General features: G+C 32.9%; 1 protein-coding gene across 2 annotated transcripts in view; it reads left to right on the top strand.

The window, feature by feature from the left end:
* The window catches only part of RYR3 (ryanodine receptor 3), a 212,879-nt gene that overhangs the window by 158,306 nt on the left and 39,112 nt on the right, over window positions 1–15,461 (top strand). For both annotated transcript variants that reach the window (XM_018082300.2, XM_018082301.2), the window contains exons 66-74: window positions 1,217–1,537; window positions 2,674–2,914; window positions 4,397–4,484; window positions 4,589–4,681; window positions 9,393–9,407; window positions 12,407–12,577; window positions 12,973–13,032; window positions 14,148–14,279; window positions 15,114–15,226. In XM_018082300.2, coding sequence (XP_017937789.1) covers window positions 1,217–1,537; window positions 2,674–2,914; window positions 4,397–4,484; window positions 4,589–4,681; window positions 9,393–9,407; window positions 12,407–12,577; window positions 12,973–13,032; window positions 14,148–14,279; window positions 15,114–15,226 — 1,234 coding nt within the window. The remainder of the gene's footprint in view (window positions 1–1,216; window positions 1,538–2,673; window positions 2,915–4,396; window positions 4,485–4,588; window positions 4,682–9,392; window positions 9,408–12,406; window positions 12,578–12,972; window positions 13,033–14,147; window positions 14,280–15,113; window positions 15,227–15,461) is intronic.

Genomic DNA, 15,461 nt, shown 5'->3' with positions numbered 1-15,461 from the left:
TCACCATCCTCATGGCCCTCCTTTGCATGCTCTCTAATAGGTTAATGCCTTTTTTATACTGTGGTGCCCAAAACTGCACACAATATTCAAGGTGAGGCCGCACCAATGCAGAGCAGAGTGGGACAATCCCCTCCCTCGACCAGCTGGTGATGCTTTGCCTGATGCCCCCCAGGACAAGGTTGACCTTCCTGGCTGCCAGGGCACTGCTGACTCATGTTCAACTTGCCACTGACCAGGACCCCACGTCCCTTCCTGTAGCAGTGCCTCTCATTCCCTAGTCTATACACAACCTCACTGCGGTCCCTTCTAGCCTTACCCTTTCTGTGATTCTGTTGAAAGGAGCATGAGTCCTTCTACTTTTCTTCACTTGCTTCTCTCCCAATTTACTCTTGATGGACTCCTATCTTAAAGTATTTCAGTATTTTTCTGGTTGATCCACGTAAGAGTCATTACCTGCCAAATCACTGTACCTTTAAACAAACAAACAAGAACCAAAAGGGTAGGTAGACCGATTACATATGCCTCAAGTTTTTCCAGATAACAGCAGTTATGGAAAAGCTTCTGCTAATCCTTCCTCCCTGTCAGCTCTGCTTTATAGAAACAGCACTGGTGGAAGAAGAGTTTTACTTGAGGGACTGGCATTAGATTATGATGGGTTGTTATTTGCTCAGTAAGCATCCTTCAGTTTTTAATACAAGCATCTGACAACTGGAATTCTTTCCTGGTATTTTTGTTGGGAGATAGATGTGCAGAGTTCATATACTAGGTGCAGTTAAATTTTAACCCCACCCATAATTTTAAGCTGGTTGTTTCCTTTTCCCTGAGGTGGATTTAATCTTTGGCAAATAAGTGTAAAATTTGTGAATGATTATGGAAATAATGGCCAGAATTGATTGAATATTAATATAATCTTTCTGTTCTGCACTTTTAGCTGGACTGCTCACCAGACAATTGCAGGACACATTATGGTAAAGCCATGGCTTTATGGCAGATATTGTTTACATCATTGCTATATGCACATCATTAGAAAGACATAATTTATGAAAGGAGATACCCATGCATACCCCAAAGTCTTACTACAGATATACCTGCCCAAGACGGTGAAGGAAAAAATCCTGAGTGACAATGTTACTTGTATTTTAAACATAGGGTTTAAACATAGGTGTCCTCTTTTATTTTGCTAATTATTCTTTTGTTTTTCTACCCTTACTCGCAGTTTTAGGTATGCCTGATACAGTAGAAGAGATGTGTCCAGAGATCCCTCAGCTGGACAGACTTATAAAGGAAATTAATGATTTAGCAGAGTCTGGAGCAAGGTATACTGAAATGCCTCATGTCATTGAAGTTATCTTACCCATGCTATGCAACTATTTATCCTACTGGTGGGAAAGAGGGTCTGAGAGTGTTCCTCAAAGTGGTGGGCCTTGCTGTACAATGATAACGTCTGAGCATCTGAGCATCGTTCTTGGGAACATTCTAAAAATCATTAACAACAATCTGGGAATAGATGAAGCATCTTGGATGAAAAGAATTGCAGGTACTGTAAACATTTTTTGAAGAGTAATTTTACTAATAATATTTAATTACTTTTTTATACTTTACCTTATTACCCAGTGATATAATAGCAATAAATTGTAATAAAACCATCATAAAAGACAGATAAACAAAAGATAAGTAACAATTTATTTTTTTATTATTCATTTTATACATGCAGTGTAGATCACTTTAAGTAGAGAGCTTTCTGTACACCATAACAGATTTTGAAAATCTTATCTCCTCTATGCACTGTATAAGAGTCTTAGAATTTATTTTGGAGTTGTCAGTTTCGCTGATTTTCAAGACACCTAAGAAGTGAGTTTTACGGTAGAGGGTATAAGTCCTGTGAATTCTGTTCATGAAATATCAGGAGAAAATGCAAAGAAATTGTAAATGGTGAAATAATTTCAAGAATAACCCAAGTTCAAAATTAGTTGGTTTACCTGAATAAATGTGTGATCTATTAAATGAGCTGAAAGTTTTCTCAAAATGTCCTACAGGATTTAGTATCTAGCTAGATAAAGAAATTTACTGTATCCAAATTTTATCATTCATATTAACCAGTGTAAATATGTACTGTGCAATAATGTGGTTCTAGAAAACTTATGTAAAGGTAATAATTTACTGCTAAATTTGAATGCCCAGTACCCATTGGTACTGGACTTTGGTATTATTTTAAATTCTGGAAGATTCTTAATAAAAATAAGAATTCCATTAAAATTTAGTAAGAAGTTTGCTGCTTAATTGTAGAGAACATTTGTTGCAGTTTTGACATAGGGTACAAAAAACCCACACCCATGCACACAAAAATCAAAAAAATATTTTTTTTTCTGAGGACTTTGTGTCTCAACCTCTACTTTGCTTAGGTTCTTAGTTAGAGACATGTGACCTGCAAAGACCATGATAGTTTAATTTACATAACACTGAAATACTTATCCAAATCCACAGTGGTTTAGTCTTTCAAAACATACAGTTTTTACAAAGCTACATTCAGTTTTATTAGGAATTTTATGATGCAGAAATATATGAAGCTCTTTAACCTTTATCATTTCTAGAACTTCAGATTTCATATGAATATGATGAAAAACAACACTAATAGTGCATTAATCCTAGTATTATCTATATTTTCACATATAGTTTATGCTCAACCCATCATCAGCAAAGCCAGACCTGATTTGCTCAGATCTCACTTTATTCCTACACTGGATAAATTGAAGAAGAAAGCTATAAAGATAGCGATGGAAGAGGAGCAGTTGAAAGCAGATAGTAAAACTGACACCCAAGAAGCTGAACTACTCATTCTCGATGAATTTGCTGTACTTTGTAGAGACCTTTATGCCTTCTATCCAATGTTGATACGTTATGTAGACAACAACAGGTAAATAAAAATTAATAATTGAACTCAGATGTATTAGTTAATATACTGGAGTCTATGATTAGACATTCAGAACAGCATTTAATGTTATGCTGAGAATCAGATCCTGAGTATTTTAAGATTCTTCACTTAAACAACGCTGTACCTTGAATTCACACCTTTTGCTCACATGTATGGCTTATTTGGTTGTATTGTAACTGGACCAATACTACTGAGAACACATAACCTGACCAGACCTATACATCCTACTGCAGCCCAGTGACATTACTAATTGCTTTTCAAAAACTAAAAAAATGGCTAAAACCCTTACCTGGTAATGAAGGGACAAAAAAAATATTTTGCCTCCATTGAGTGATTCTCTTTGTAGATGTAGTTGTTATTCTTTTGCAAGTTTTTTTTGTTTATTTTGTTTTTTCATTTCTTTTTAAGATGAAAATAAAAAGTATTTGAATGACATTGTACCAGAAGTTTTTTCCTTAGCCATTTACTGAATGATTATTCTGCACTTTCCCTGCACTTTCCATTTCCTTTGTCACAGAACATGATCCCAAGGTGCTCCTCAGAAGAGCGTCTGAAGTATTTATAGTATCTCAGCATCTACAGTATCTTATCCTATCCTTAACAACATTGTTCTTCTGTAAACAGTCATTGTCCCCCTTTTTTTTTTGGTGTTAATACATATTGAGCTGGTTAGAAGCATTTCATTACATGCATAATCCTTTAGGCTGTAAACAAATTTACACTGAGAATTGTTTTCTTTTTCTAGATGAACTCAAGGCTTTACTATGTCAGATCTTGTTGGCAAGGAAACAGTTCAAATATTTTAAAAACCACAGATTTAACTTGACTGTGGAGAAATCCAACTAGGAAGATAAAGTTAATGAGCATAAACTGTAACATAGTAACTATTTCCATGTCTGCTGTCAGGTGCCCACTTTACGTATGGTCATATCAATACAATTTAATTTAGAGACATTTAAGAGGGCTGCATCTGTTAGTTCATTTGCGCAAGTTTTCTGAGCATCCTTGTGCAGACACACTCAGATTGAAGTTGTATTTGTTCCTGGATTACAAAAATAAACCAATTGAAGAATCTTACAGCTCTATCCACTCATTCATTTCCCTGTAATCTTCCTTCTCTCCTTGTTACAGTGTTCTCTGTGATCAACACAGTTTTGATATCAAAGTTTTATTAGGAAGGAAAAAAATACAATAGCAAGGTCTAGATTTTAGTCTGGTTAACAGAACAGGCACAAAACCATGTGTTGGCACCATGGGGAGGGGGAGCAGGCAGAAATAAATACCCAAGAATCAGGACTTTTGCTGGAGATGAATTAAACTGCCATGAAAGATTGCCTCTCTAAGCATCTAAAGAGACTTTTCATTTAATTCCAAGATTAACTATAAAAATGTAACCTGATCTATTAAATAGAGATTATTATATTAAAATGTCTTATTTTAAATTTCTCTTATTTTTGTAACTAGAGCTAACTGGCTAAAGAAACCAGATGCAGATTCCGATGAACTCTTTCGAATGGTAGCTGAAGTTTTTATCCTGTGGTGTAAATCACATGTAAGATAAGATGTACATTTTTTCTTTCATTTAATCCTATCTTTACTTATAAAGGTGATGCATGTGGATGAACTAAATTTCTGGTGATTTATTTTTGTCTTTAGAATTTCAAAAGAGAAGAACAAAATTTTGTGATTCAGAATGAAATCAACAATTTGGCATTTTTAACAGGAGACACCAAGAGCAAGATGTCTAAAGTAAGTTAATAAAAATTTGTGGATCAGGTAAATTTTCACTATGTGTTTAGTATGTTGTAAGAAGGCTCTGAAAATCTACTCAGATTGCAGCTGCTGTTCTAGTAGAAGAAAAGAAAAATAGTTTTGCTTCTTGATGACAGATGTGACAACTACTATGCAAAATGTAGCCTATGTACCTTAGAGTTACTTATTAAATGTTTACTAATATTCAAATACACAAGATTTAATTAAAAGTCTTGATTTGAGAAATTACACATATAAGAGAAGATGGCTTGTATTATAAAATATGGGTTGTTGATATTTCAGAAAAAAAAAAAAGGTAGACTATTTTATAAAAGCAAGTGAAAAAACGTTGGTTGCCTCATCATTTTCCTGTGAATGTCATCTTGTTCTGTCAGCTTTGATGGATGACTGCTGTCTTTGCATATAGCCCTTTATTTATACATATAGTGTGCCATGTGTACACTGGTTTTCTTGTTTTTTATTACTTAACACAGTAAATGTCTTTTTTGCTAATTTTCAAAGAGAGGCTGATACAATGGCTTAAAGTACATTTGTTACCTGTTTAATAGACAAAATTCATGGTGTCAAGGTAAAACATGCTGCTTTGACATTAGCTGAAGAAATTGCCTTACTAAACTAAAGCTAGATGGTCTAATTCCAAATTAGTGTAAGTAAGTGTAGCAAAGGAACCTTTTCTTTCATTTATATTTATAATGAGTTTGGAGTAATTTTGAAAGTGTACCAGAGAAATAGTGTTTAAAGTTTTTTATTTCAATGTATTTTGGTTGCCTGTTACCAAGCTACTGTAAGTTCAACTTTAGAAAATAGAGAGGCAGATAAAATGTGCCCTTATATTTCATAAGTTTCTTTAAAAAGGTTTGTTTGGGGTTTTTTTTATTATTTTCTTTTAGTTTTGAAACCAGGCCAAACCAAATGCTGATATTGGAAATTTTACATGCAAAACTAGCAGATTATCTGGTTGTCATTAGTTCATGACTGGCACTAAAAAAAAAGTCCAACTATATACAGAATTCCTTATTCAGAGAAAAGGAATTTTTTAATGTGTTTTCCTGTTTTCAAGATGCAGATTACAAAATTGTTTGATAGAATTTAAATGTTTGTATCATCCTCATCAGCAGGATTAGTAGTGGGTATAGTCGAGGCTGTTTGAGGAGAAACTGCACAATAACCAACTCTAATATGCAGCTCTGTACTTTTATCATATGGCAATCACTGCCCATAGATTTAATATGTGTACTTCAGCATTTATATGTTAGAAATGGTCTGAGAACTAGGCCAATTAGGTGTACTTTTTTTAAAAAAAAGATAGACTAGAATCAGGTGATTCATATATATTTAAATTAATACAGGATAATATGATGTAAACAGTGTTATATTTTTGTCAGTCTGGTATTGCAGGAATGAAAAACAAATCTTTACAAAATAAAGAATAGGTAGGCCTCATACTGCTCTGATTTTGAAAAAATCATGGGAATTTAACATCAAGAATCTATATTACCCAAATTTGATGTTGAGATTATATTTTCAAATGCCTGAAGCATATATTTAAGTATAGAGATATACTGTGTATGAATACTTGTATGAATATATTTTTACATAACAGAGAAGTAGATGCATATATAAATGTGTTTTTCTTCCTATGGGTATGCAGTACAGAGAGATTGTGGGCTTTTTTATATGCATATAATTTTTTGTAAGCATACGATGTCATCTTATGGCATTCAAGGACACAGTGCATGGCCATTGCTAATAAAAGAAGAAATAAAATACTTTATTGTTCATGACTGAATATTTTATTTATATGGTAACGTAACTGCAGGCATGATTGCAAAACAGCTGATAATTTAGATAGACATTTGTTTCATGATGACTTAAATACCATGATGAAATGTATGAGTTGTCTTTTAGAAGTGTTGTATTGGTTTTCTATAGATGGTTTCTAAGCAGGAAATTGTTAATATTTCATAATATAAAATGTAAGTGCTCTAAAACCAGCACACTCATTAAAGGATAGATTTACATCTGATTTTTTATTTAAGGCTGCATAGTTTAAAATATGAAGAAATATATACATAAAACAAATATATAGAAAGATAACATAATAATATATAATATATAATATAAAATATAATAATAATAATATATAGTATATATAAGACATATATATATATAACAAGAAATTCTCTAGGTAACTGAACTTCAGGATTTCTTACAAGCTTTGGTACTTATTTATATCCTCAGACAGTGATCAGTAGAGGACATTACATTAGGGAACATTATTTTTATAATTTCTTGCTTTAATATTAACATTCAACTCAAAAAGCATTATGCTAACAGAATAATAAGCACTTTCTATCACTAGTTTATTCATATTATTTTCAGTGTAAACAATTATATCCAGTATTTATCAAGCATGAGAATGTATAGAAAACTGTGAATATGAGCATTAGCTCTTGGCAGTTGGCCCAAGAGAGAACAGTTTGAGGTCTCTTAAAGGATTAAGGCCCCATGCTGATCTGAGACTGCTTTATATAACAGAGACTGAGTATTTTTCCTAAGATACAAAATACTGTGATTCTATGTAATATGTCATGTACAGAAGGTTCTATATCTTTACCTGCCACATGAAGAAAAAAAAGAAGCAGAGGATGAAGGAGTAGCATTACATCATTTATTGGCGGCTAAAAGCAGTGGTAACAAATGATTCATCATTACAATCAATAAGTTGATTAAGTACCCATTGTATTTTGATTATACAATGTTAACTTTGTTAATAGCTTTTCAAATAAATGTATTAACAGCTGAGAAAGTTTTTTAATTTTTCTTTTCTAAAAATATGGCAGCAGAGTGCTCGGAGGGGAATGGTAAGTTAGAGAACTTCCAGTCTGAGAGAGACTGGTAACTTAGATTACATTGAAATAACAGATTTGTGATAAAAGTGTTGAAATGGAGAATTTAAACACATTCAACTCCACTAATCTGTTATTTTTGACCCCTTCATAGGTTTCTTGATAAAACAACATTTTGGTTAAGAGCCAATGATGTCCTGTTGAGTTTTTCAGTATAAAACACTAAGCTTATACATTCACATGTACATAATAACTGTGTAATATATATGTGGGCAATTTTTTTGTATAAGTTTTGGAATCTAAATGAATGTGTGGCTAGATATATACCCTCAGTTGCTAAACTCTTGCATATTCTACTGAAGTTCTATTTGACCGGTCCTCATTATTTTTTTTTTAATCTACTTTTAAGAACATTTGGATAGACCTATTATATTACTATTATAGAATTTCAAGGCAGTCATAGCATTCTAGCTTGTATTATGAAACAACATTGTGGTTTGTACCCATTTGTGATATGTAATACATATTATTTGCAGATTTACAATAGTTAGAGGATTTCATGTTAGTATTTTCTGCAAGAGTTTTAGATCTCTGAAACTATTTCAATTACAAAAAATGTATTTCCTTTGGATATACTAAGGTAAAGCAGGAGTGGATTACTTTTATAGTCATCTCTAATAAATTAAGTATAATTAACATCTTGTCTTTACTTACCTTCAGTATATATCTGCTGAGCCATGTCTAGGAGCATCTACATGTTTCACACAATTGAAGTTTTAAATTAAAATTTGCTATTTGTCTGAGTAAGGTATTCAAGATTCTAAGAATCTAAGATTCTAACACTTAATTTGATGATTAGTCTTTTGTTTTTCTTGACTTGAAGCCTTTTTTTTACTATGTGGTATTAATACAGTAGGCTGCAAAGGATTTTAAAAATACCTAGACTTCAACATTTTAAAGCTTACTCAAGTATCACAAGAAAAGGAAGTTACTATTAGGGCAATGACAGAAGTAGGAGCTTGTGCGTGTTTATAGATTTTTCTGCCTGTTTAAACCCGACAGTTTTCTATAGTATTTTCCTATGCCTGGTAAAGGATTGTTTTGAGTAACAGTTTATTTTATTTTACAGTAACTAAATGGTTTTGATGTTATATTCTTAAGATTTCCTGACCAATGATAATATAGTGTTGACTATGGAATACATATTTATTTAAGTGTATTTATGATATTAATATAATAAACATGGGAAAAACCCCTCTGTATGTATGAGAGTTGATGATGTTCTTAAAATGGGTACTGCTAAAAGATACAAGCTAAAACTTCTCGGATTGTCTTCAAAATGATAATAAGATATGTGATGGGAAATTACATCCATAAATGAAGTGCAACACCTTCCCAGTGATAATTTGATTTCTAAACATAATTTTTCTCAAACATATTTTGGGGGGGGAAAGAGGGGAGAAAGAACTATTTTGGTGAAAATATGAATATTTTTCATTATTGGACTATCCAGAGTTCCAGACACCTTTCTTCTTTTAATAAAATTGAGATGGCTTTAATGAAAAGGCTGGCTTACTAGATGTATTTCCTTATGTGCTCGAGCAACAGTTGGTAGTGTGTGTTAGAATAGTGACAGAAATTCAGAAGTTCAATCATTTAACAAGGATTAAGCTGATTTCGCTAAGATCCCATTTGGTTATGTATTTGTTTTAACTACAAACTTACTATATTTTTACTGTCCTGATAAAGCTGAGTAAGTTTATTACTAACTTGTAAAATTATCATCTTTTCATCTCTTTTACTTATGGTTTTTTTCCCTTTATTTTTCTTTCACACAGGCCATGCAAGTAAAGGTACAGGTCAAAGTGCATGATGTGTCTTTGTTTTAGATTTAGAGATGATCAGGCTCCAAGCACTCTTTCCATTGATCATAGCAGTGGCGTCACAAAGTGAAGGTCCAGGTTCCACCTACTATAAATTTCGTCCAGGTTGAAGTGGCAGTTTTGATCAGAGCAGCTGAAATTCCCTTTGGCACTCCTTACGTGCTGCTTAATGTGAAAATGTAGTCAAGTTACTTTTTGTAACTATTTTAGATGTACATTCCGCCTCTGCTGTCTTTCTGCATTCTGGTTTTTTTGCTAATATATTGAAGTAGACATTGTAAAAGCAATGTTTAAGTAGAGTCATCAGAAAGATATATTTGGCTTATGATATTCAAGAAGAATATATGGTAGAAATGTGCTATAACCTGTACCTTGTCTGTAGATGAACAGAAGTTGTATTAAAATCAGTAAGTTTAAAGAAGATATACAGTTCAAATCCTTCCTTTTTCCAAAAGTAAAATGATCTTTACTAAAGTTGTGATCAGTGACAAAGCTTTTGAATAATCCTTGTTTCTTTTATGTACTTAATGTATTTGAAGCTTTCTTCTCCTCCAATGAACCATAGGTCACCTTCCCTTGCATCATTCATATTTTTTTAATATGAATTTCTAATATAGATGAGTTCTTTTTGACCTATGGTGTGTTCTTCATTGGTGAAGCAGAATGAACAGCAAAATGGAGCATAAACCCTTTCATCTTTCCCTTCACCTGCTATCCTGAGAAGCATACATTATGCTGTGAAGAGCTTTTAATCAATTAAACTGCAGGCATAAGTTAAAAAAAGAGAAGTTCTGTTAAACTAACAACCTGATTTCATGATTTGTTGTTTTCAAACTTCTTCAGGTATATAGAGTACAATTTAATGAATGCTCTCATGGTAATTTCAGAGACTTGAAGGGTTAAAGAGCGATGGAAATACTAAAAATATTAATTCCATAATCTTAACCAGTTTTAGCTGATTTTATTAGTGTAAATAAATTATTTCTTCTTTTTCATTGCATATTTAGTTATTATTAATCTACTAAAGAATCTGTCATTCTTTTTCTGTATATTTTTTAAAGAAATATCCATTTGTGTGTTGAAAACCTAAGGCAAGTAATATCATTATGTACTGTTAGGCAACCAAATTGTATCATTCTTTCTGTTCAAGTCCTTTTAGCACAGTTAATTATTTAGGCAAAATACATCAAATTTAATGCTCTTTACATATGTAATGAAGGTATTGTGTTTACTCTTCTATGTGCATATCAGAACTGAAAGAGACACAATTCCATTGTCATTTAGGTTTCTGTCTGTGACTCTACTTATACATTTATCAGCTGGAGATGTGAATTCATGGACGGCAGAATTGATGGCAAAGGCAGAATGACTCTTCTTTTTGTGCTTTAAAAATGTTCAAGTTTTAAGGTTCCCCTATCTCGTTCATACGTAGTTAATAATCTCATATAAACATACAGCAAATTGGATGTGTGAAAGGCCTCAGGCATAAAAGATGCAGAAACCAGTATCTCTCCTTCTTTTCTTTTTTTTTTTTTTTTAAATTATCTATTACATATTTTGTTATTCCTTATTTAAGATGCATAGTGACGCCACTGGAATACAGCGATACATTGTGGGATTTGTTTGTCTGCTGTCAATGTAGAGTACAAATAATGTCATTGTTATAACCATTGCATCACTGCTATTTCTAAGGCACTTTGAAAAGCGAAGCTTTGAGGCAAAGTACTCTCTTGCAATTGTTAGTTCCTTAAGAAAGGAAGCCACATCCATTGCGTGTTCCCTCAGACCTGCAAAATGCTTAACACCAGCTATGTATGTAGAGATTCACCATCTAGAAGAAAGAATTTGCTAAAATTTATCACTGAGTAGAATATGTATGGCTGCCTTTTTTTCTTCCAGTGATACTGTGATAATAGTGAGGCAGTAATTGGGATAAGGAATTGCAATGGATTCCGCTGTATCCTTATGTGGAACTACACAATATATTATAAGAACAGTTATCACTAAAACTTAACTGAGAGAAGGACATGGAGGATTAAATGCAAGCACTACATTTTGTAGTGTTGTATAAGCCTGGAGGCCTAGTCCTGAAATCTTATCTCAGGCAAAACTCCCCTTGAGTGTAGTAGGAGTTTAATCTAGGTACAGAATTCAGAACTGGGCTATTTTATGTTGTTGCTGTTTACTGTGTTCATTAAATATATGGGTCTGTTTGAAAGATTTTGGTTCTCTGTCTCATAAATGAAAAGTTGAGTGTGAAATACTGTTGTACAGTGTCTGTTGTATGAAGATAGGGTAGATGTTATTCTGTTGTGCTGTTTACCTCTGTCTCTTGTTTTCCTTTGCCTATTACTGATGATATCCAAAGTTGCAAAAGTTTTAATTTTTCATCCCAAATCTACTAATATTAGCCAAAGCCAAAGGGCAGTGCTTTTCCCAGAGGCACTAATTCATTGGCATTTTACTGCATTGAATCAAAGATTTTTAAATACTAGTATTTTCCAGATGAGACAAATCTGGCAATATTCATTCATTCAGACCCTGGATGACTATCTTTATATCAATTTCCTAAAAAAAAAGTAAACATCCTGAATTTGTTTCTATTATTAGAGAGCTAATAGTGCCCTCTGAGACTGACTCACCTTTTAATTTTAGGGTTGTTTCTGATTTGAGAGGTAAGATCCAGAAAATATAGTTAGAGTCATATTATGAATGCACACAAAAGTGTGTTACTCCTATTAAAACATCACTGTTACTGCATTTTCTGCATTGGCACACACCAAAATTATTCCTTTATGTTTCCCCCTCAAGACTATACACCCATCCTCCGATGTAGCATTTTTAATTAGTTGTACTACATCAGGAACATAGTTTTCCTGGACCACTGGGGAAGAACATGTTGGAGAAGCGTGTGATTAGAGAATTACAGTAATTTACTTTTCTTTTCTTTTTTTTTTTTTAAATGATAGTCTGGAGGACAAGATCAAGAGAGGAAGAAATCAAAACGTAGAGGGGATTTGTACTCCATACAAACATCTTTGATTGTGGCTGCACTTAAAAAGATGCTTCCTATTGGTTTGAATATGTGTACTCCTGGAGATCAAGAGCTCATCTCTTTGGCTAAGACTAGATACAGCCATGTAAGTGTGTACTTTGCAATAGTTTTTAATGCAAAGTAAGCAGAACTTTCTAAACCATATTTTGAAGCATAGCTATCTAAGCAGTCAATATTATTAAATATATCTATGTACTGTAAGCAATTATAGCTGCTAATTATTTGTATGCAATGAGCAATTTTATATATGCCTATTCATTTGGACCAAATAGGGAAATATCATTAGTTAGCTTTAATTCCCTTTAATCCTTTTTTGTGGCTAAGGAAAGCCTTTGACCCTTCTGATATCTTACCTACTTTGAATACAAAAGAGGTTATGTTTCAATATTAAAATATTAAAATAAAAGCTGTTCTATGTTGTAAAATTTCTTATGAAATGAATCAAAATCTGAACTGAAAAATGCTTCTACCTTTCTACAGAGGGACACAGATGATGAAGTCAAAGAACATTTACGTAACAACTTACATTTGCAGGAAAAGGTAATACAAAAAACCTCTGTCTTAAAGATTCTGATGTGCACTTTTAAAACACAGAAGACAAAATTGTTTTGATAATTGTGATACATTTAAAAATATAATCTGAAAAGCTATTAGAAAAATTGCCATTTTAACATTATTCTTCATGATTTTTTCATTATAATAAATGGCTTATTTGTAGTTTTGGCTGGTATAATCAAGTTTTGGGAAGTTCTATAGAATGGCACAAGTGTGAAGAATTGAGATGTTGGTAGTCTTAAAACTATAATGGCTTAGAATCATCTTGACTCAACAAGAAAAAAAAATTGGAACTGTAATATTTCAGCTTCTCTGCTTGAATTTAACTTTCACTAATAATTAAATAGCATTTCTAAGAGTATATACATTTTAAAGTGACTATGATAAAACAAGAAAAGCTTGTGTCATCTTAGCACTTCTGAGTTTTACAAGCACCCTTATATTCCTACAATTTATATGCTGAATACACTGTCAAAGGTAATACCAATATAGAGTCCTCATCATTCAGTAAACTATAAATAATTTAGATCATTGCCTACAATCTTTGAACACAATAGGAGTCACTCATTTATCTGTTATGGAAGATGACTGTCTGGTTGATAAATTTTGTGCTTACATAAATTTGGAATGGACACAATAAGTAATTTAATGTGTTTTGTCATTTTTTTTTGTCTTCTAAGTAAAAACCCAAAACCTTTGGCTGTTACAGTTAAGTGGCTGTAACCTACTTAAATTCTAGCTGTCTATTCTAGACTCCAAAAAACAGCTTTACACTATTGGTACAGAGGTCCTGCAAGGAGTTAATTCCAGTACTAAATCAGCTTTCTTATTTTTAATGCAGTTAAGTGGGATACAAAAGTCCCAGAGTGCTTTATTTGGTTTTGTGAAATACAAATACAGAACCTTGCTCAAGAATTGAGTTCAATTGCCCAGCAGTATACAGAACCCAATGCCATTTTTTTGAGCAGCTGGTAGATGTTAGTTTGGTCTGAAAGGGGATAGAAAGTGAGAGTATCTATAACATTCTTTATTATACTATGAGAGCAGTAGTGGTGTTGGTCAAATTCAGCAGCTTACATATGAAACATGTTGGGTTTTAGTCTGATGATCCAGCTGTGAAATGGCAGCTAAATCTGTACAAAGACATTTTGAAGAGTGATGGACCTACTGACCCTGAGAGAAATGTTGAACGTGTGCAGAGGATATCAGCTGCTCTGTATCATCTGGAACAGGTAAAAACATAAATGTCTATACTGTGTTTGTTTTAAAATAACCTGAGATTTTTCCTTGCAGAGATTATTTCAGCTTCAGTGAGTGTTATCATTAAAGTGTCCACATAAAAATTGGGGTTTTGCACATGCTTGCATGCAAGTACACATGCACATACAGATGTGTATATACACAAAAATTTAATGTAATCTGTTTAAGTGCCTCTATCTAGCTTCAGGGAAAACTCAGGATATATTTACCTCTGCAAAACTTTGTGAACAGTAGCAAGAAGTATAGTATACAAATCATCTCCATTCAGAAACCTGTAATTTTAGGAAGAGATGTTTGCTTGTCCAGTTATTTTTAATATACTGAGTTCAGCCTGTCTCCTATTTCTGCATCTGGGCATGCCATAGCAACTTTTGAATCAGTTACCTGTTCACTCAAATGATTCAATTTAAATACATAAAGGCAACTGTACTCTTCCTACATAAAGTTAATCCATTTCAATTATAAGTGATACAGCACAGAAATTCATTCACATGAACAGCTGAATACGCATTGTTAGAAACAGAAGAATAACCATTTTGGAAATTTACCAAGGAGTCGCACACATGAGGTATTCTAGCATCTGGCGTTTGCCTGAATAAACTGACAGGTACTACATAGAAGGTCCCTAGTATTTTACTTACTAATTAAAAAAATAAGTAAAGTCCCAAAGCAACTTTTTTTCAGATTATGCAGAGCATTTGTAACATTTTCTACATTGCTAACTAGCTAACCATTAGCTAAAAAGAAAATTTTGGATGAAAGTTGAAGTGTTTCCATTGTATGTACTAGAAGATATTTTCCCGTAGGTTGAACAACCACTGAGATCAAAAAAGGCTGTTTGGCACAAACTCCTGTCAAAACAACGCAAAAGGGCTGTTGTTGCATGTTTCAGAATGGCACCATTATACAACCTGCCAAGGTAAATGGTTTAAAGGTTTATTTTTTCAAAACTTCTTTGTTTACTTAGTTCTCACTACTCATGTGTTTACCTACATGTTTGTTGATTGTTAGAATTTTAAGAGTTGGTTAGTTATCAGTTAATTACTCATAGTAGCAAAATACTCATCTCATGACAAATAACCAGAGGGGGAAAGACCATAAGAATTATGCTGCTGCAAAACCAAAATGCTTCATCATTGTCAGCCGTATAGTTC

Source organism: Manacus vitellinus, unplaced genomic scaffold (assembly GCF_001715985.3).
Source record: "Manacus vitellinus isolate BGI_N305 unplaced genomic scaffold, ASM171598v3 scaffold_6_pilon, whole genome shotgun sequence".
In the NCBI taxonomy this organism is placed as follows: Eukaryota; Metazoa; Chordata; class Aves; order Passeriformes; family Pipridae; genus Manacus; species Manacus vitellinus.
The sequence above is the reverse complement of the archived record's forward strand: the minus strand, read 5'-3'. Positions and strand labels throughout refer to the sequence as shown.